The sequence below is a fragment of the Pholis gunnellus genome, assembly GCF_910591455.1.
Source record: "Pholis gunnellus genome assembly, chromosome: 7".
Lineage (NCBI taxonomy): Eukaryota > Metazoa > Chordata > Actinopteri > Perciformes > Pholidae > Pholis > Pholis gunnellus.
In genome coordinates, this window is record NC_136533.1 from 18727284 (window position 1) to 18749744 (window position 22461).

The following is a 22461-nucleotide window of genomic DNA, read 5'->3' on the forward strand; positions in this document are numbered from 1 at the left end:
TCATTGTCTTTTAATGAAATATGAATATACATCAATATGGCTATATTATGCCTATCCTAGCTTGTTGTGTATACTACTGTTACTCATCTAATATAAGAATAGCTGGGGGGGGGGGGTGTTTCAGTTAACAGATATATTTATCATCATATAAAATAAGATAGACTTTACTTAATTGTCCCACGGGGAATTCGTCTCGGGCTCCAAGCCGCTGCATCGCACAACACACTGTGACGTAACGTTACTGTGTAGGAACCGTTCTTTAAGCGGAACGTAGATTGTGTGCTTTGTTTTCAGGGGGACGATGGAACTTACGTCCGACATTATTTTGCATCCGTGTAGAAAACGACCTTAAATAGTCCCACGACTCTCCGTTGAGCAGTCCGAGGAGTGTGTGATCTCTTACCCGTCAGTATTGTAATGTATGGAGGTGTTACTCTCTACTGACACCAACAGCAGCTATGCGGTTACTTTATAGCAACTAGCAACGACGCTAGTTAGCTAAGCAGCTAACCGTTTGCTAAGGGTATGATCATGTTGGGTCTTTTAACGCCCCAAACTCGTAATATTAAAGTGTTTATCAAAGCGTTTAAACAGACAAACATGCATAGGTGTTCCTCTATCAGCGGTCCGTCTGAGTATATCCGCAGATTTATTTTAGAGAACACGGAGATAGTGGGGGAGCAGAGTTTGACCCCAGAGTTCAAACTAAGGCTGTTCACCCCAAACTGCAGATTTTGGAGTGAAAAACCAGAGCTCTGGCCTTTTGATGACCCGTACTGGGCCATATACTGGCCAGGAGGACAGGCACTCTCCAGGTATTATTTTAGCCCCACAATAAACAAATGTTTTATGTGTGTGCGGTACTGCTGTCTCTTATAGTGGCACCTCTGTGCAGATATCTCCTGGATAACCCTGCAGTGTGTCGGGGTAAAACTGTTCTGGATTTGGGGAGCGGCTGTGGAGCCTCAGCCATCGCTGCAAAACTATGTGGTGCTGCTCATGTAGTTGCCAATGACATTGACACTGGTATGCATCTATATTTATTTTATCCAATGTTACATCAACAACAGCAATACAGCCACTAAATGCAGAGACACTGCATTGTCATAGGGTCAATGTGCTGTTGGGCCCCTGTTATCACCACGCTCAGTCATGGATCTTTTAACGACAGAAAAACAAAGTTCTAAACTCAAAATGCAAAGAGTCCAACAGAGTGTCTTTTTTTGTAGGTACATTAGACTCAAACATACAATTGTTTGGTTAGTCAGTGCAATAGAAGGTAACGTTTTAACCTGTTTGTGTTACAGTTGCAGCCATTGCGACCCACATAAACTGTGAGCTGAACGGCCTGGAGCCGCCTGTTTGTCTGACTAACAACATGATTGGCTCACCACCCAAACGCTTTGACCTGATCCTCCTGGGTGACATGTTCTACGACGAGGCCCTCGCCACCAGCCTCCACAGCTGGCTGGACCACTGCATCAACAACCACGGCACCAAAGTCCTGATCGGAGATCCAGGAAGAGCCCAGTTTGAGGAACACTGCATCCGAAGACTCTTGCGTCAGCTGGCTCAGTTTGAGCTGCCTGAGTCTGTCAGAGAGGAGAACTATGGTCTGACCTGCAGCAGTGTTTGGTGCTATCGTCCTGAACTCTTGAGGACCTGAGAGGATCCTATATGTGCTTTCTTGTTTGAATGTGACAAATATGTCACATGTACTGACCTGTGTCGGAGAAAAACTAATTTTATGAACTTTGTCACTTCTCTATAGCTTGAACCTATATTTCTTTGTCAGCAGTGTTTGCATTACTGTAACACATGTTCTTTCTTATCTTAAGTAAATGTCCATATATACTGGATAACTAAACATTGATGTGAATGCTATCTCCAGCTGGACGGGACAAAGTGCATCTCTTTGATGTGTATTAAAGCAGTGATTCTCAACTGGTGGGTTGCGACCCACTCGCGGGCCTTTGCCTGGAAAAAAAATATATTGTGCTTTTATTTTGAAGGGGATTTTTTATGCAGCCAAAGCATTTGTAGGACTCAATAGGAAGTGACTAAACCTAACGTTGTTACATCTTAAAATCAGTACATAATAAACTAAATTTAACTTTGATTCAGAGAGGGAGAGTAACATGCCGTCATCTACAGGACCCCCAAGCAAAAACATGTCTCAGACATGGGCATCCGGCCCCTCCTCGTATGCCTGCTCCGATAATATAAGACATCTGGACATGTCACAGGGCGCATAAATCAAGGACATGCCTCCTCACTGTTTCACAATATCACTCGGGTCTGTCTCTTAGGTCTTTTCCCTGCTGTGTGCAGCCGACTGTATGGTCCACTGTCTATGGCGGAGGAGTAAAGACCCCGACAGTTACTCAATACCCTACCTCACAGCCCTCGGAGACCTACTAGGAACTGCTCTCCTCTCTCTTGTCTTTGTCATGCTGTGGTGCATGGGTGACTCAGGCAGTGTGTAGGTTCACAGCAATAAAAGGTTTGAGGAAGCGCAAACGTGACAAAACATGTAGGAGTGACATAACAAATACCAACGACGGAGAAACTGAAAGAAACTTTTTAATCAAAGGCAGTCATCTATTTGTTCTTGCTTGTTTTTCCCCCTTTGCCATCATTATTAAACAGATTTAGAAAATGAGGGCTTCTTCTCCACCATTACCCCCATTTTCCCCTGTGTTTGTCTTTGTATCTGAACCCTGATCTTCCCAGATGAGTCTACGTCATGGATAGCTATACAGTTTCCTGCCTTTGGGACGTTTACTAAATCGCTCATTGCGGTTCTGTTTCCTGCAAATCGTGATCGCGATTAAAAAATCGATTAATTGTGCAGCCCTCGCACATACAGTAAAGTGCAATTTTTCCTTCTGCTTACTACTCTCATTATATGAATAATTTCTGTCATATGCATTTAATAAGTTATAATTCTGTTATGTTGGTCATTCTGTACACATGACATCTATCACACTTCTGTCCATCCTGATAAAGGATCCTCCTCTGTTGCTCTCTCTAAGGTTTCTTCCTCTTTTCTCCCCGTTAAAGGTTTTTTTTGGGGAGTTTTTTCTGTTCCGATGTGAGGGTCAAGGGTCAGAGGATGTCGTATTTGTACATATTGTAAAGCCCTCTGAGGCAAATTTGTACTTTCAGTTGACAATACTCTCAGTTCCATTGTTACTGTATTACTGTTTAGAACAGAACTGTTGTCGATTTATATTTACAAAGAATTTATTTATTTCATTATCCCTATACGCATTAACCAAATGTTTATTATAGTAGTCAAATTATTTACTATTTACTATTTGTTTATCTTTGTTCAGCTTTATTGTGCATGTCCATTGAATGCAGTTACTTGGCCATTAAAGCTGATGCTGATTTTGATGCTGATTCTGATTTTGACAATGCTGCATCATTTGACAGCCCTCAAATATGCGTTCACTTTTCGCCAATAAATACTTCTTGTGACATATATTGTATTAATGAAAACAAAATCATTACTTCAATGTAGGCAAGGAATAAAAAACTACACTACAGCCAAAACCATATATTATAATTGGCTGTCATTGTGTTTTCACAATACCTCCTGGATGTCGCTCCATGCTATCTAAGAGGGAACTTGTGTCATTATGTAGCAGCCAACCATGGACCTCTGTCATTCCTTACAGTACAAGTGTGGATCTTTTTACTGTAATGTGAATCCAAGTGTAGACTGAGCACACTAGTATATTGAAAAGTTGATTTACATCCAGTGCTTGTGCAAACCGGTCAGGCAAGTATTTTGGAAAGGCTGATGACAAATCAGTTTTTAGTGAACTAAAACTGAAAAGAAAGAATCTTATTAAGTATTTAGGTACTTAAGTATTATATTCTTAATTTAACCCTGGTTGTTTTTGTATTTTCTTCCATTCTTTTAGATTCTAAAATACACGTTGCTCTCCTGCCTTCTTGGTAGCCATTTAAATTAATTAATACAGTGCCAAAAATAAAACTTAAGGTATCCACTAAAGTTGATTATTTTGTTACCATTTTTTCTAAAACAAACGTGTTTCAAGAGACTGATGTCTTTACAAAGTGGCCTGTTAGCCTCTCCACAGTCTGAAAGACAGGCTTGGGGCTGCAAGCCATTCACACAATGGAGGAGTGTTTAAAACGACGTGTGTGAATGAGTCGTTAAAACCCCTGCCCCAGCCTACAGGATCAGCATGGACATTCTCCCCCGTGTTCTCCCTCCTCTAAAGGACACACCAATATGCATTAACAGCACACACACGCACGCGCACACACACACACACACCTACGGGCACCTGTCCTCTCATGTATGCGCAAAAAAGTTCAGTTTTAGGCATGTGACTAATGCAGGGGGACACATTAATGATTAATGATGCAATACGTTTCACACACACACACACACACACACACACAAACACACACGCACACAGACACACACACACACACCTACGGGCACCTGTCCTCTCATGTATGCGCAAAAGAGTTCAGTTTTAGGCGTGTGACTAATGCAGGGGGGCACATTCCCCAATTTATATGTGTGGTGTATTTTCCGCCTACACATTAAACAGCATAAGTGTTTGAACTCATGTCCTTTGCATGGAGCAGATATATGGAGTGTAGAAGGCATGAACTCTGTCCTTTGCATGGAGCAGATATAGGGAATGTAGGAGCCAGGTCCTTAATTTATGCACCCTGATAACATGTCCAGATGTTCCTTATTATCGGAGCAGGGTGCGAGGAAGACCAGGGGCCCATGTCCGAGACATGTTTATTAGGGGTCCTAGAGCGGCCAACATGCTACGCTCCTTGTGAGTTATCTTCTCTAACCTCAGGGGATGGGCATCAGCTGGATATAAGGAGACTGAGGATTCTCCGCACTTTAGAGTCATTTTGAATTGGCTGAGACTCTCCGGTCGCGCTAGCCGACTGTATGACATGTGTTGCTTGTTTGTAATAAACTTCATTATAATATCAAGAACAGTGTCCGCGGAGCTTCCTTCGATCATCACTTCAACATCACTGCCGCATGAAATATACCACATATGCAATACGTTTCACACACACACACACACACACACACACACACGCACACAGCTACGGGCACCTGTCCTCTCATGTATGCGCAAAAAAGTTCAGTTTTAGGCATGTGACTAATGCAAGTGCAATTCGTTGAAGCACACATCATGTTTTTAGGACCAATGTTTTGTTGCTTTTTACTCATTGCATTTGTTATTTTTACAACGCTGAACAGAAGTAAAGTATAATTAATATGTTTGTAATATTGGTTTGTAGTGAGCATACAGAAAATCCTATTGGGCATGTGGCATAGAACACATCACATACCAAGTGCTGATTAATTCATCACTTCTTGTTATCTGTCAACAAAATAAGAACCAAAAGTCTACACGGAGTGTTTATGATTAGTATAACAGGCAATGTAAAATGGTAGCCTCCCTACTTGGTCTACTGAATTTGTATTTCAGCTATTTTTTCACATTTTTGCATATAAATAAACAGTATATATTTTGCATTTCAATAATGGATGTGGAGCTTGTGATTGCCTGATTTGTGTCCGCTTTAATCCCTCTGTTAAGAAAGTATGTAAAATGGAGTAACCTCCAAGAGTTAAATAAATGATCAACATGATGACATGACACTGACTAAAACATTAGATCACAGCACAGAGGAGTGTTCCGCCCTGCCTTTTCACTAGCACCTTTAGTGATCTGATGTTACGATACTATGTGAAAACACTTAAGTTAATAACAGTTGTTGGGTTTGCTGGGAATTATATAAACTGCAAGTATTCTTTTGCTGCAAGGGAAATTTTACTGAGGAGAGAATCCCTTTGACATATTACAATGAATACAAATAGCGGGACACTAGGACGCAGCTGCAATTTGGCCAATCAAGGTGAGAGTGTTGGAGTTCATAATAGCACCATCGATTATATCTAAATGTTTAATTATATCTAAATGTTTAAAACTCACATACTTGGCATACGGAGAACTAGTGTGAATATAGTGTGGTCTGAATGGTTTAACTGAATCACAGCAGCAAGCTATCTCTCAAAGGAGCCTGCACTCACAAGGGCTTATCAGTTGTATGCAGCTGGTCTTCCTCAGTTTCGATACATTCAAGGTAAGAAAGATGCTTCAACCACAAATTCCTCATTACTGCACACTTTCTTTACTCCATATCAGGTAAAAATAATGAGCGTAGACTGTTATTTCCAGTCAATTGTTCTGCTACTCCTCCATTAGCTGTCTCCTTGATAGATGACACGTACGTTTCGGGTTCACCGCAAGGGCACATAGTTGTTATTATATTTTTCACCATTACAAGGTTTTGACTAGAGGAATGAAACTTCAGCAAATCCACTCAGCTAAACGTATATAGTAGTTTCTGATTAATGCAGACTCCCTAAGATATTTTGCATTGTGAGACATTCACACCCCATTGAAATGGGGTGTGAATGTCTCATTCTCTCAAAAGTCAACTCAACATATTACCTTTAGACAATCATCACCAGAAAATGTATCAATTCACTGGACATGTAGGGCAATGAAACACAAATTAAATGTGTCCTAAACACTACCAAGATCATAAAAAACAGAAACGATGGTCTTCAAGAATACCTTCATATGGGCCATCCTCAATTGCCAGGTAGGCTATGCTAGGCACTAATTGATACATGATATTGCTATTGCTATAAGCAACTGCCGATAATAACAATCAGGCCTAAAAGAGGATTATAATTGATGAATGTCTGTGCAACAGACAGGCAATTACTGAAATAATAAACTTAGAAATCAAATTTACAAAATGTAATTCTATTTCACCAGTTGCTTAGGGAATAAGATCACTTTAGTAGCTTTATCACGCTTCACGTTAAAGACATCAATTTAACTGAGTTGTGTCGGGGGAGTTATAATAAATTATACCCCAATTGTGACTGCATCTGATAATTTAGTGCTTCTTGACCTTCCGTAGAGGTACCTATCCCTGGGGTGGTATGCCACTCAGTGGGGGCTGGTAGAAAATGTTCTAGGTAGGGCCATCAATTTCAGCAAATATCCCAATATCAATCACGCATTACTACTTTGCAGTTAAATATTGAACCTTTATTCCAACACGAAAAAAAGCAGTAAATAACACTTTGATAAAAACCCTCAGGGAATTCAGTATAATTTATTTATTTTTATTTATTTAAAAGGGACCATGTACAGTTTTACCATAAATGTCACCATTCAATGCACTGTACCAGATTGCAGTTTAAGCTAATTTGCATCTGCAATCCCTTGGCAGGTCAAACAAGGACAAGAAAATATATATATATATATATACAGTATATATATATATCATATAATAATATTCAGTATAATATAAAACACACACATACATATATAGATATATAGAGTACAGTATATATCTATATATATAAAATATAATAATAGAACATGTTTATTTGTTGAGATGCCCCTATGGACCTTGTTATAGGGAGGTAAAGATCAGGAGAAGTAAACATGAAGTGTAATTAGGAATACTGATGTTAAATTAAGCTATGGTGAGTTTTCACTGTTAATTTACCATCTCAATTAAATGTTACATTCCTCCATGACCAAGTTAAGCAGATGAGACTGAGGACAACTATGTAGAAGAAAAGATGTTCACTTTGCCTAATATGTAGCTTGACAGAGTTCTCCATGTGTGCCCCGGTGTGCCCTCACTCCCGTAACGGTCCATGCTGGATCTGTCCCGGTTGTTTTAAAAAGCTAAGTAAGTTATTAGCATGACTGCATCCAGCTAGCCAAACCTGTCTGGTGTACAGCTAGTAGAGAAGCTTCGCATGTACTGCTTCCCACTGAATAAGTAGCATACCAATCTTAGGATAGGTACATACTGCTGAACAACAGTAGCAAACCACTCTTGGGATAGGTACCTACTACTGAACAACAGTAGCATACCACTCTTGGGATAGGTACCTACTACTGAACAACAGTAGCATACCACTCTTGGGATAGGTACCTACTACTGAACAACAGTAGCATACCACTCTTGGGATAGTACCTACCACTGAACACGTAGCATACCACTCTTGGGATAGTACCTACCACTGAACACGTAGCATACCACTCTTGGGATAGTACCACTGAACACGTAGCATACCACTCTTGGGATAGGTACCTACTACTGAACAACAGTAGCATACCACTCTTGGGATAGTACCTACCACTGAACAACAGTAGCATACCACTCTTGGGATAGTACCTACCACTGAACAACAGTAGCATACCATCGGCCACTTTTCGATCTCGGCGCTACTGGTCTGAGGTTATCCTCATGAGTTCAGTTAAGTCATTAAAGATTTTATGATTGTATTTGTTTTCTTCTAAACATGCAGTACATTGTGGGTTTTGTTATGTAATACAAATGTCCCTTTATTATTTGTCTTGAGAACATGTATTAAACTGCAACAATTATGTATTGAATGTCTGTTGTTATTCTTTTATTTGTTGGGAATTAAATGCAAAAGTATTGGGTTGTATTACCCTTTGTAAATAAACGGTAACATTGTGGCATATACCGTAAAATCACCGTAGAACCCAGTTATCCTAGCATCACATAACGTAATCCAGTATACGGTAAGATACCGTAAAAATAAATTATGGTAGCTTCACCGTAAAAAAGCATGAAACATCAAAAGAGGAACTGTATGTCACAGATAGATAGTTCATGGTTAACTGTTCTGGGGCGCCCCAATTGTGACTCCAGGCATCTGATAATTTAGTGCTTCTTGACCTTCCATGGAGCACAGAGTAAAAGGAGTACCAACTCCCTTCTGTGTGTTCATTAACCCTCTGAGGGTGTGGATGGAGAGTAACGCCTTGTCTCCCTTCTTGTGTTTCTGCATCAAGGACACAGTGCATGAGAACAAAAGCTCAGCATCTCAATCATAACATACACACGTATTCCCAAGATAGCTGGAGTCACAACATCCACTCGGTAGGTGGAGTGGAGCCGAGGATCCCAGACGTGTGCTGAAAACAGAGATTTTACTTTAGAGAATAATTCATATCCTTGTGTCCCTTTTTCATAGTTGGATTATTGTATTTTTTTTGTATCACAGTTCAGTCACATTACCATTAATCATTACTAAATCAAATGGGTTATGTGTTAAACCCTTAAAAACACACTATATTCACACATTAGTTGTTGTGGTGGAAATTAATCTTCTTAATTTCCCTGTGAGAAATAAACGTGATGAGAAAACTCTCAAATGTCTTTAAGTATTCATTGAACAGACACTTAGAATAATTCAGCTAAATGGATAAAACTCTTTCCCCATGGATGGTTTGGAGGTCTAACCATGAGAAAGGCGTCCACCTTCTCCGTCCACCAAGGCCAAGGTCCCAGCCTTGGTATGTGCTGCTGTCTCCGTGGAAGAGGGTTATGTAGTGAGATCAGGAGGACACTACAACAAGCCAGACATGAAAATACCTTCGATATAACACTTATTTGGGTTTGGTGAGTTTGGATGGCGCCGTCCGCATATATGTTCAGGGTTAAGCGATACAAGTTATATCTAAAGAACATGATAAATTGCCACAACAGTTTTCAGTATGCAGATGTCACATGTAAGTGTGGAAGGAAAATGTGTTTGTCTTAAAATGTATCGACCTATAGTCATATCCATAATCTGATAAATGTTTCTACTGTTGTCATGTTATTCAAATCACCAAGGCAAAATATATGTGCCCTTTTGGTAGCCTTGACCTTGTAAGCTTTAAAGCACAGGTAAAAAAAGTTCACCTTTTGCAGAGACCACATCTCTATTGTGTGCATGGTGCAACAGGATGCCGAGCGAGCCGAGGAGCAGATGTGTGGGGGAGTAGGATTTCAAACGGGTGGGAAACTTGAGCAGGTCACGATAACCGTTGGTGCTGTTGAGGCTGAAGCTACTGGAGGAATCGCAAGACCGCTGCTGTGTTTACTTCTTTCTGCGCAGGCGCATCATAAAGTAACTTGATCCGGTCCAAATTCAAAACAGTATTTAATTAAACAATGACGACTGTAAACTGATGATGACAATTACAATCTATAATACACTATCGATAGTATGCATCTCGAGAGCAGAGACCACGTGCAACTCCACTCACAGGCCCGACCTAGTCGGGTCCTGCAAGGCGAACTACCATGGCCCAGCGAACGTCCTCGCAAACAGTCCTTTTATGTCCTTTGATGGTCGGAAAGTGTCCGAAATCTGTCGTAAAACACAAAGGCCGTCTTCTGGGGTCAGTGATTGGCTTCCAATCGCTCTGACGCCTCCTTCATCGATCCTCTGCTCATCTCAATGGCTGGACTCCTTGTGACATCACCTCTGACATCACCTCTGACCTGCCCTCTGTCCAGCGGCCGCATGGTGTTACCCAGGAGTCCTCTCTGTTGTTTTATGGCAGTCTGCTCCTCATCAGTTGTCTCCGGTTCTCCTCCCCCTCTGTTGGTCATCTGTCCAGCACCTCTGTGTCCCCTTTGATGTCCCCTTTGATGTCTCTGGAAAGCCTTGCCTTGAATTCCTTAACTTTCCCTGATGGCTATTCTTCAGTGTTTAAATCCTCCAGTGTTTATGCATTCATGATTTCAATACATTCAATAGGTCAATATACTGTAACATATAATATCCTTCATGTAAACATATTACAAACATAATTCATTCTTCAGTAAATATTTTGTGACTAACATATTTTACCTTTTATTATTGTGACACCTCTATTCACCACTAAGGGTGTTATAAATTCTACTAAATAATGCTTTTAATTCTTAAATTCTCCACAGTGCACAACTCAGAAGAAGACATTTTTATGTAATTAAACATTTAGATATAATCGATAGCCCTAGATAGCCCACTTCAACTTTTCCTCACCCTGGGCCAGATGGGTTACATTCTGCATCGAACTGCTTTGTAGGCTTCAAGAACACAAGTTAGACAGAAACAAAGAGACAAGACAGACTTCAGAATTTGATGTGAATAGCTTTACTGCAGATCAAAAATGAGTTGGTCTTGAGAGCAACTGACCAGCCTCAGTCATACATCCTTTAATCCTTGTTCATGCTGCCCCTTCTATGGGCCTTATTGCAACGTAGAAAAATATTAATGTAGAAAAATATTATTTAAAAAAAAAGAAATATGTCCAAGATGAAAATATTGTAGAAAAATATTAACGTAGAAAAATATATATATAAATATAAAATAAACGGCTTACATTTTCAGGTAAAATATTGTGAGACATTAGGAATTGTATCTGAAGTGGAAGACTTGAAAGCTTTTATAGTCATGTAAACAAATGACAATTTTACATACAAACTGATGAGAACACCTGACCCTTATGCATTACCAACTGTTGGCAAAATTGGAAACTTCCAATGGGTCCTTGAATGTACAGTACAAAAACACAAAGACATTTCTGTAACAATCTAAATAACATGACAATAACTGTCATGTTATTTATCCACATTTGGCTGAATCTTCTTTATGTATTTCTCCTGAAACGTATGAAAGAGGCTGTAGGTCTTGGGGGTGGCAGGGATAAATGAACACTCGTTCTCAGCAATTGGATACCATGAACCTACGGAGCAGTACATTTATATAGTTATAAAAAAAAACTGTAATCACGGTCCAAATAATAATAAAGAAATACAAAATAATAATGAATTTATAAATTGTAGTTGTATTCATTACCTCTTTCCATGACAGTTTTGTTGTGGCTGTTGTCCTTTCCTTCAACAAGATCAGGCTTTCCTGAAAAAGAAATACATATTTCTTTAAAACAAAGCATTAAAGAATACACAATCACTTGAATTATGGACAGGAACCCCCTTTTACAAGGTAAAACTTCAAGATGTCTGTGCTCACTTATCTGGACAAAGCAGTGGAGTTTTGCAATCTAACATATTGCCTTTTGCCGACATAAAAAAAACAATTTTTCTGCTCACAACTGTCAACATTGTGGCTTTACTATGTGGAGGAAAATGTACTACCAAATAGTTTTAGATGTAGGTTAATGTGATTTAATCTAGCCGCTCCCCTTTTGGTCTTTTCTAGCGGGGACTAGCAAAAGATGCTATCGAGATGCATTGTGTGAAGTGTAGACTGAAGTGTTCGTGGAGCTAACCAACATGTAAATCTCGGCCTCTGCTGCATTAAATTTTGACCACACAAGTCCCCGAACTTTACTGAATACTGAAAATTGCTGTAGCACCACTTTAATCTCAATATTAGGATTTACCTGGAACAGGATCCTTGGTTTCCTTTATCCCATTGGATCCGAAGTTAAAGGAAACGGGTAAGACAGTGAACTTCAGGGCATCGTTGTTGGCATTTCTTCCATTTTCATCGTTATTTCTCTCCTGATCACATTTGAGTTCTTCAGTGAGTGACCTTCTCCAACTCGGGCAGGTCTTATTTTTTCCACGTAAGATCCTCATTTCAGAGGAAACTGGCAGCTTTTCAGTGTCGGCGGGGCTAATCGTACCAGCTTTCTTGAGACTCCACTTAGATGAAGAGGCAAAAGTACACTTCTGTGCTTTTAGTTTGCTTCCAGGCCTGATTTTAGCTGGTGGAAAACGAATCTTCCATTTTTTGCAAAGCCCTTTGACTGAATATTTCCATGTTCGCACAGTATTAATGGCCTTTGTCTTCAAGGGACTGATTTTCACAGTGAGAAATTTTGGAGGCCTTGGTACTGCATCAGAGGCAGCCTCTGGAGAGGAGATATGGTTCTTTCTACTGCCAAGTAAAACACACTTGTCTTGTACTGTTGAGCCAAACAGAACCAGTTCTACAGATTGAACGTTTGAGGCTGAAGGTTTGTCATCAGTTGCATGAACAAAAACCGTTCCACATTTTGAAGCACTCTCCAGGATAGGCTTTGAGTTCACATCAACAAAGGATTCACATGTCTTTGATTTCTTCAAGACTGGTAAAAATCTTTCAGGACAACTTGATGTCTTTCGTTTACCACTCCAAATTTTCTGTCGGACACCCGTCGCACTAATTTGAGTTTGTTCTTCTTCAGTTTCCAATGATGACTCAGCCACATTTGTAGATTTCAACTGATCTGATACACATTCCACTTCAGGGTCAGACTGAATTTCAATGTCATTTCTGGAGATTGTATTGGTCCCTTTCTCGGCTGAACAGCTTGACTGACCACCTTCTGTCAATTTCACCATAGCTTGTTCAGAATCAGTTTCAAAGTCTGGAATTTGGTTGGGAATTTGACTTTCACTGCTGGGCAGATGTTCTTCATCATCACTTATTAATATGATGCTTGACTGGCTACTATCTATGCTTATCTGGTCAATGTTCTTTGGGTCTTCATCTTCAGGAGAGTCCAAGTTGTAACTGAATACATTGAATATCTCAGGCCAATGAAATTGCATAACCTGATTGTTGACGCTCTCCCCACCCTTCGCTTGATGGTCTCCTTCTGTAGCAGAGTGGAATTTCCTGTCAGACCTGAACGTATCTTTCTCCTGTACTGCCATCACTTCCTTGTCAAGGGTCTTTGCTGTGATATCTTTATGACTTTGCGTGATATTGCACTGGCATTTACTCAAAAATGAGGCATTTAACCCCAAAATCTTTTCCTTCCACATTTCAATGCAGCAAACCTCTTCTATTGGACAGAATGTGTTGTTCTCCAGTTTTGAGTTACTCAATGTGGCATCGATAACCTCAGGTAGCTCACCCTCCACTGCTCTTTCTGGCTGATAGTCCATGTCCATACTTGGCAGTTTGCTTTGTGCTTGCTCAAAGATAACTTTGGCATCTCCTGGAGGAAAAACCTGGATTTTAAATGAGTATGGGTCACTGGAATCAGTGCTCTCCATTTTATTAGGAGAGGCAGTTTGTGTTGAAGTTGCTTCAACAGAGTCGTCGTGTTTTTCTTCACTTGGGTCAACTTGTTTAAGCTCTATTGATGACAACATTTTGTTTGACACCTCATTTACACTTTGTGCAGAAATGCTGTTGTCTGTCTCGACCTGATCTGGCTGACTGTCACTCTTGAGCCGAAGAAGATGATGCTGCTGCTTCAGTGATTGCGGGAAGTCAAACTCTTTGTCGATGTCATCAAGCTGCTCATTAACATTCAACCATGATGACTTGTAGGGCAGTTCTGAATAAACTTCCTTATCTTTGAGGACATGGTAGCTTTTGAGAGGCTTCACAAAGCAGCTCTTAACTTGTGACAGAATTTCAGACTTTAGCGTGACATGTTTGTTGCAGAATTGTTTTACATCAGTCATTAAAGTATTGTACGTGCCTGTCCTGAGCGCATCTTTCAAATTTTCAGGGTCGCCGTCCCAAAACAAGCTCAATAATTTGTATATAGCACTACACTTTGTAAAATCCTTTAACTCCGTCTGAGCTTTTTCAGAATCGTGTATATACTTAATTAATGCGACTGGTGTCCATGGTGTTGTTGGGACTGAGGAAAGCTCTAAAACCCCCTTTGTATCTATTGGCATCTCACTTTTGTCCTTATCACCATTTTGGCTCACTGGCGCTTTGAAGGCTACGGATTGTTGAGCAGTTGGTGCAACACGCTGGTGTACTTGCGTGTCAATATCCACTTTAGATCTTGCGTCAACTGTACATAACTGTTTTTGCAGCAAGTCTTGGGGGTTAGAACTGGTCTGTTTGCTGGCAACCTGGTAGCTTTGCTGTGACAGTGGTTGCACAACAGCAACAGCTCTGCGACCAGGAGAGTGAATGGAGCTGTCATTTGCCTTGATTACAGGCAATTGGATGTCATTTTTCCATGGTGTAATGTCCTCAAGCAACTTCATCAGGTGAGGTGTATCACTTAAAGATCCGATGTTTTCAGGAAAAAATGCTGCCCGACTTAAATTTCCAATTCCATTTCGCTTTGCCAAGACATTTGGTACAGAGCTTTGCTGAGGTGGAACATTTACGCTCTGAGCTATTTTAGGCAAAGAATGTCTAGAATATTGTGGTATGGACTGGGCGTCATTTGCATTACATATTTCAGTGACAGTTGATGTCACAGGTTGCATATTTTGCTTTTGTCCGGAAGGTGAACGAGTATACACTTGCGGTCGACCATCTGAGCCAGCAGTGAACGGCTCACGTAGATAGTCCTCAATTCTTGCGATATTTTGGTATCTGAGCATTTCCTGTTGTGCACCAACAGCAGGATTTAAGGGAGAATCATTGGGCTTTGACAAGGAAAGTTTGGTTTCACACTGCCCGTTATATGAATTTGAGTTAATGGAAGAGGTGGCCTCGCCCCCATTATCTGTCGAGTACTGTTGAGAAATCTGACTCGTGCTGGAAACGCAAAAATTGTGTCCACTTGATGAGTTTGTTGTTTTGCTGTCGTTTCTGAAAGACTGAGCGACAGCCTCATTATAACTTGGTGGGGTGCAGCCATGCCGAGTACGGTTTTGTATGCGATTGTTGTTATGAGCAGTCGGTCTCTGGTGTGCAGCAATAGACCACAATGTGCCAATATAAGCCACCTGTCCATCTTGAGGCGAGGTAGCTGTTGAAGGAACAGGTTTAATCGACTCTCCATTTGAGTTGTAACTATTCTGATCCCTACAATGACGGCGATCAGACACAATATTAGCATTCTGTGTCCTTACTGGTTGTTTTCCATGAACTCCAACCGATTGGTTCCAATTTGCCGAGATGTCTTGCTGAGCGTATACGTTTGCTGGCGTCACGTTGGGTGGACCCTGGGTCGATGAATTCTGTGCAGAGTTCTGATGAAAATGTAGCTGAAGTCCACAAGTGGCCTGCGAACTAGGGTTTCCACTTTGCAAATTAGTAGGTGAGTGTTGCACATAATTGTTTCCTCCAGCTGTCTGCTGAAAAGAAACTACCTGATGAGGAACTGCTGAGGTCTGCCAATTTGATGGCTGTATTTTAGACTGTGCTCCATAGTGGTAAGTGAATTTAGCAATTTGTGGGGGTCGGACTCCTGTATTTGCTGTCATATACTGGTTTGAGGTATTTGCAGTACCAGTTTGTTGATTCCTCATTGTGTCGTGGCTAAACTGAGAAGCAGCCTGTGTAGATTGTGAAGGTGGTCCAACCTGTTGGTACTGTCCATTGATCCATACAAAAGACATAATTGTTGTCCTCCGTTGATGTGAAAGGTGAAGGAGGCAACGTTCCTGAAAGACAAAAATATGAAACCGTTGTCAAAACAGCTGTGGCAAAATGTTTAGTACACAATCTTACATAAAAATCAGATCAATCAGGTGGTTGCACAGTCCTGTTTTTTGTTTTTAAGCTGCGAGGGTCATGACTTGTGTTTGTAAAGACATTATGTTAGCAGGCTCCTTCTGCTAGCACCTGGCCAAACAATGCAAAAATGTAATGCTATTCATCAAAAACCACTGAGTCTTCTACACTTTCCTCACAGAATGTAGCAACTCTGACACCTACCAATAGAATTATGAATCACTGAAACCGATTAAAACATATCTTAGGTAACCAAAACTATAATCATGAACAAGCATCCCTGGGTATAAAGTTGTGGAATAATATTATTATTGTAAATGGATAAAGGATTACAAGCATGTGTGCGATACGGAACGTTGTGAATGAATGAAACATAATGGAAGTGTACCAAGCACTATTCAAAATCATGATTTGGATCAATATTAAGATTTCATAATTATTTGTTGCGATGATGCCTTGACAACCTGTGTGCATAGATAAAAATAATGATACATATATTTAAAATAAAATAAATATTTTCAGTACTAAACCCCCCCCCCCCCCCAAAAGACCAAAAGACTCCAAAAGACAAACATACACGCATAACAATAAACATGTATATGCGCACACACACACACACACACACACACACACACACACACACACACACACACACACACACACACACACACACACACACACACACACACACACACACACACACACACACACACACACACACACACACACACACACACACACGATCTAACAGGATGCAACTATCTCTGCGACTTCCTGTTATGTCCTTTGAAGGCTGCTGAAAAGCATTCAATTTGATCGCAGTTTTTTGGCATGATCTCGTCTACTTTCCAGGTGATCATGCAAAGAGCCAATTGCTGGTCCCAGGTCTGATGGACATGGATTATCCTACTCCAGCAGTGTCTCCACGACTCACTTAAAACCAGCATGGCTGAAGCCTCAGTAGGAGAGGATGAAAGCCCCCCCCACCCCCCCCCCCCCCCCACCCCCCCACCACCACACACACACATTTTTAGACACGTGAGCGGCCCCCAACGTTGACAGTTTCACTTCCAAATACAGGAGGAGCTGCAAACGAACAGCAGTAGTGCAAAAGTGAAAAGTGGTCTTAAGTCAGTACATCCAAAAACCATGCAGAGCGAGTGTGTCTGTTGCGTCAATGCTAATACGTTTAATGTCCTACACGCAGTATGTCATGCTTCAAAACAAGGCTATTGCTATTCCTGCTTTCTGTCATAATGTAAATATTAAAGTGAACATTTAGAGAGACAACGGTAAAGAAAAAGACAAACTGTTTTAATTTCATGTGGACATGAGTGATAAAACATTTGAACCACAGGTGGTCTTCCTCAAGTGAAAAAGTAAATCGGTGATGAAACATCACAGCCTGAATGAGTATACCTCAGATAGATAAGAGACTGATGCGGTCACTTCTCTAATCGTATCATCGTCATGTGATTGGAGACTTGAATGTGATGAATGATCAAAAGGACACTTATCTATATGTTGACACTCTTTACATTTACTTTTTAAAACAACAGACACCTTGTAATTTGTGATGCAATGGAAATCTTATAAGTAACCAGTTTCATAACTTGTTATTGTTCAAACTATCACAAGCTTGCATAAAATAACTTGTGATCCATGCAGCAGCTGACTGCATGCACACATATTCTCTTCTTCTTGCTGTTGAATAACAAGCACTTCTATGCAAATGTTCTACGCCTTAAGGGTAAAACGCATATATGCGGTTGTGTCTGTGGTTACCAAGATAGAGCATTGTACTGCCACGGCCTGGAGTACGGTGTTCCAGTATACAGCCGCCCTCTCTCTATATAACTCTGTGTGACTTCTACACACCATTTGTGGTCTCTGTAGAACTGTGCCTCTTCTTGCAAGAATAAATCATTTAGAAGACAAGTGCTGTTTCGCGATATTCTTCATTCCAGCTTTAAAAAGGCTCAACATTTCTTAAGTTACTAGTTAAGCATTTTTTCTAAGCAAATACTTTTGTTCTCTTACTCAAGTAGTTATTTTGATGATGACTACTTCTACTACTTCAGCAGAGTACACAAGTACTTTGGTTACACTCAGCAAGCTGCTCATCCTTTTGACTCACAGATCTGAAACTCGTAACTTTGGCCATCAAAGAACTCGTGACACTGTGGAGTCACTGACAAGCATGCAAGTAATTTACTTAATCAGGGAAACTGCCTCTGTTGCTAATGTGGAACGCGCTAACAGTGCAGCAACAACAGGCGGGTTTAACGTAAGATAACTTAAATACAAATGTCTTTACGAGTCACTGCAATATCATCATCTCAACACACACACACACACACACACGCGCGCGCGCACGCTACCATGCTGTACTATTGAGCTGCTGGCTAACTTACTTTTAGGGTCCGACTTCAACGTGAACGTTCGTAACATCCGGAGATCCGTGCAGTGACGCTGCTCTCTCTTTTCTGTCTTTCATTACTTTCAAAAAAAATCAACAAGCCAAGCGGCGGACAGAGAATTCCTCCCTGTTGCTTTCGACGAACATTACAAGTAGCTACATGCATCCAGCCTGGAGAGACTCAACCACTTATGCCTCACCTCTGTTTAACAATGATGTGTGACGTAAGCTGCTGGAGGAGGACCCTCCTCTCTTCGCATCCACCAGAGCTGCTCACTGAAGACCGCCGGCCTTGTTATGTGCAGAGGCGGTTTGGAATGGAGGCGGGGTCAGTGGGTTCTATCTGGAAGCCCTCCAGCAGGAGTTCCTGAAGAGTGAATGGGTTGACTTCAACGCTGAGGAATTGTACCTCTTTGCCAGATGTCAAAATAACCTTTTCTGGGAATTGTTTTCGCTTTTCAATAACATTAATATATGATACAACGAATTTCTGTGATTTTGTTAATCATAATAAAACTTCCTCAGAAGTGTATTTCTACCTATGCCCAGCAGATGACAGTGCAGCGCTGTGGTTTCGCCTAGCCACCCTGGACTTGTATGTGGCTTGCAGCGTAAATGAGAGAAGGCACATATGATATATGAATTTGGGACCAATGTTTACTGAACATTTTTGCAGATTATTAAACTGTATGGTATTGTTGTATTAGCTTTTTGCAAAAATATGTTAACATGTGAGGCACATGCGAACCCACAGTTGCACACCAAAAGCTTATTTTAAGTGTGTTTATGGATGTCATAGAACTTTCCAGAAGTTCAGAACATTGTGTTGAAAACAAAGTTTTTATTTTGTTTGTTTTACAGTCACTCGTCACTCGTCATCAGAGATTGAGGATACCAGCCAGACGCTGCAGTCAAGTCCTCTTTCAAGGTGTTCTCTCTCTCTTTATTGTTTTCATTCATGTGTGAGTTCATGCAGTTCAAATTAACTATAAATGTGTATATGACTTGTTAACAAGCTAGACTGTGATGCAGTTCTATTACACTGTTCTTGATACTATTTTAATTCAGCGTTTGCTGTGGAAAATGTCTATGTTAATCGGGAGAAGAGAGAGTTATTCGCAAATTAAAATAAAAGTCTTCAAATGATTCAAAGTTGTCTTTGTTCAATTTAATTCTCTTGCAAGAGGGAAATACTCAACACAGCTCTTCAAGCAGAGTCCGTGTTGGAAGCATTCTCCACATGAGTTCAAATCTTCACAAACTTTTGTTGGAAGAGTCTGCGAAATTGTGAGTTCCTTCTACACGGACTGCCATGACCTGTTGGTGTTAATAAGCACCATATTGCTGCTTCGCAGAACAATAAAAGAAAATGACTAAAAACAAAAATGTAACTTTGAAGGACCCCAGAGCGTTGTGGCTGACACAACAAGCCTTGGGGCCTTCGTAAGACAGTGCCTTCAGTATGTGAACGTACTGACACGTCTTTATCTGACTTTGCACCAGCCTTGTGTTATGGCCGGCGAGCATAGCAAGGTCTATTTCAGGCTGCATTCACACATATGGTTCTTCTTGGTGCACACCGCACATTCCTCTTGTGTGAGTGGCCAAACCCACACACACATTTACATCCACACACACGCATGCACCCACACGCACACACACACCCACTCGCACATTCACACATAAGCACACACGCATACATCCACACACACACACACACACATGCACCAACACACACGTACATCCACACACACACACATGCACCAACACACATGCATCGAGGTTACCGTGTTTTAACTTTCTCAATTAAATTTAGGATGGTTAATAGCATAACCTTATAGGCTTCGACGTGTAAGCACAGGTGGCCGATGGCATGCCACTGTTCAGCGGAATGTACCTATCCCTAGAGTGGAATGCTACTGTTGTTCAGCAGTACCTATCCCTAGAGTGGAATGCTACTGTTGTTCAGCAGTACCTATCCCTAGAGTGGAATGCTACTGTTGTTCAGCAGTACCGATCCCTAGAGTGGAATGCTACTGTTGTTCAGCAGTATGTGCCTATCCCTAGAGTGGAATGCTACTGTTGTTCAGCAGTATGTAACTATCCCTGGAGTGGAATGCTACTGTTGTTCAGCAGTATGTAACTATCCCTGGAGTGGTATGCCAGTACTTTTCCAACGGCACACCGTTTCCTGAAGGCAGGTGCTGCTTGAAAGTTCATATTAGTGGTATATGCCGTTGAATCAGAGTGGTATGCCATTCATATCAGTGGTATGTATATATATTAGTGCTGGGCAACGATTACAATTTTTAATCACGATTAATCGCATGATTTTTCTGCGATTTATCGCATTGTTATGCACAAAATTCAATAATGAATTAAAAAGTAGTGTATTGCGTACTTTTATTTTAAAACTACTGCTATATGAACAAAAGTGCAATAACATTTGGTTTGCAAACACTTTAAACAAATAAGGTTCTTTTTAACAGCAGTATTCCCTTTACACAGTAGCAGTTAAAACACAGTTATAATGATTCTGATAATAGATATTCAGCCGGTCCAATATGGTATAATTTACTAGTCTGTTACTGTGATTCGTGCCAAGTAGAGGATAAGTAATCCTTATCCTCTTTTTACCTTCCATTGTCTATGATGAGTTACGATCTATTGTTTAATATCGAGCTAAGAATGTTATGTTTTCAGATATCAATATACTCGTTACATGTAATCCCATATTGTTTAGGGAAGGTTCAATGATGATTAGCTTTGATGTGTGACTTTCTATCATTTATCAAAATGTATCATACGTGCTTATAATGTTGACTGAATGTTAAAGCTAATGAAAAAAATAAACTTTGATTTAAACTCACTCTGACCTGATGATTGACAGTCAGCAGAGGAGAAAGGTTGTAATTTCAGAAACTAACAATTGTCTTAGTTAAGGAGACATCCTGTTCAATGAGAGCTAGACAGACGCCTTCAAAAAAGGGGGGGTTAGCAGGAAAGTGTTAACCTCACAAAATAAATCTGTCAGAAGTGATAAGACTATGAAAACTGTTTTGTCCAATGATTTAAGAATGATCTGTTGTCTACCTTATATGGACCAGGAGGTTGCATAAAGCGCTAAGGAGAAGGGTATATATAGGAGGAGACAACAAAGGGGTCGAGGCTTTTTGGAGGCTTCTGGCTTCGGGAGGGAAACTTGGTTCTTTGTGAGCTTGGTACATTTGACATGTTGTATTATCTTTTACATCATTTTTTATTATTCGTGTAATGGTAAAAATATGTATTAGCATGGAAAGTTTTTAACTAACGTAGTGTGACATCTCAGTACAATAGAGAAGTAAAAACAGGACCTGCAAGACACAGATGTCAGCACATGAAGACCAGTTTTTCTTATGAAGACATGAAACAGGAACAGTTTCTCGGAAGGGCAGTTTAAAACAGGAACATGGAAACCACAACCGACTCACAGTTGAGCGTGCCTGAATGAACCAGATAAGACCAGACTGGACACCTCATATTTGGGGCGTAACTTCTGTAAACCTCTGTAGGTATAAAAGGATGTTGAATGTTGTATTTCGTTGAAGCTTTCAGCACAAGACTACTGACTGAGTAGCTGTGGTGCGTTCTTCCCTTGCAAGCAAATAAACAGAACAAGACCACTTTGAATCTTTTGAAGACTTTATTGATTTGTGAATGACACTCTCTTCTCCCGATTAACGTAGAACTCTTCCAT

At 40.6% G+C, this 22461-nt stretch overlaps 1 protein-coding gene and 1 long non-coding RNA gene across 2 annotated transcripts; one reads left to right on the forward strand and one right to left on the reverse strand.

Annotated features, from left to right (window-relative positions):
* Window positions 1-383: 383 nt before the first annotated feature.
* Window positions 384-3367, forward strand: etfbkmt (electron transfer flavoprotein subunit beta lysine methyltransferase). Its single transcript, XM_079163404.1, has 3 exons — window positions 384-815; window positions 896-1026; window positions 1308-3367. Exons 1-3 carry the CDS (start codon window positions 526-528, stop codon window positions 1664-1666), a joined length of 780 nt encoding a protein of 259 aa, XP_079019530.1. The 5' UTR covers window positions 384-525; the 3' UTR covers window positions 1667-3367.
* Window positions 3368-11055: 7688 nt separating this feature from the next.
* Window positions 11056-18881, reverse strand: LOC306698667. Its single transcript, XR_013767151.1, has 4 exons — window positions 18718-18881; window positions 12315-16233; window positions 11768-11827; window positions 11056-11654 (listed from the first exon to the last, which is right to left on the reverse strand). It is a non-coding gene; the product is annotated as an uncharacterized lncRNA (long non-coding RNA).
* Between the last annotated feature and the right edge of the window lie 3580 nt (window positions 18882-22461).

What these genes read in the sequence shown, in the direction of transcription:
- etfbkmt (XM_079163404.1), top strand. Translation starts at nt 526, where the DNA reads ATGATCATGTTGGGTCTTTTAACGCCCCAAACTCGTAATATTAAAGTG. An exon ending in GGAGGACAGGCACTCTCCAG is followed by an intron (nt 816 to 895) that starts GTATTATTTTAG and finishes ACCTCTGTGCAG; the next exon opens with ATATCTCCTGGATAACCCTG. An exon ending in TGCCAATGACATTGACACTG is followed by an intron (nt 1,027 to 1,307) that starts GTATGCATCTAT and finishes TTTGTGTTACAG; the next exon opens with TTGCAGCCATTGCGACCCAC.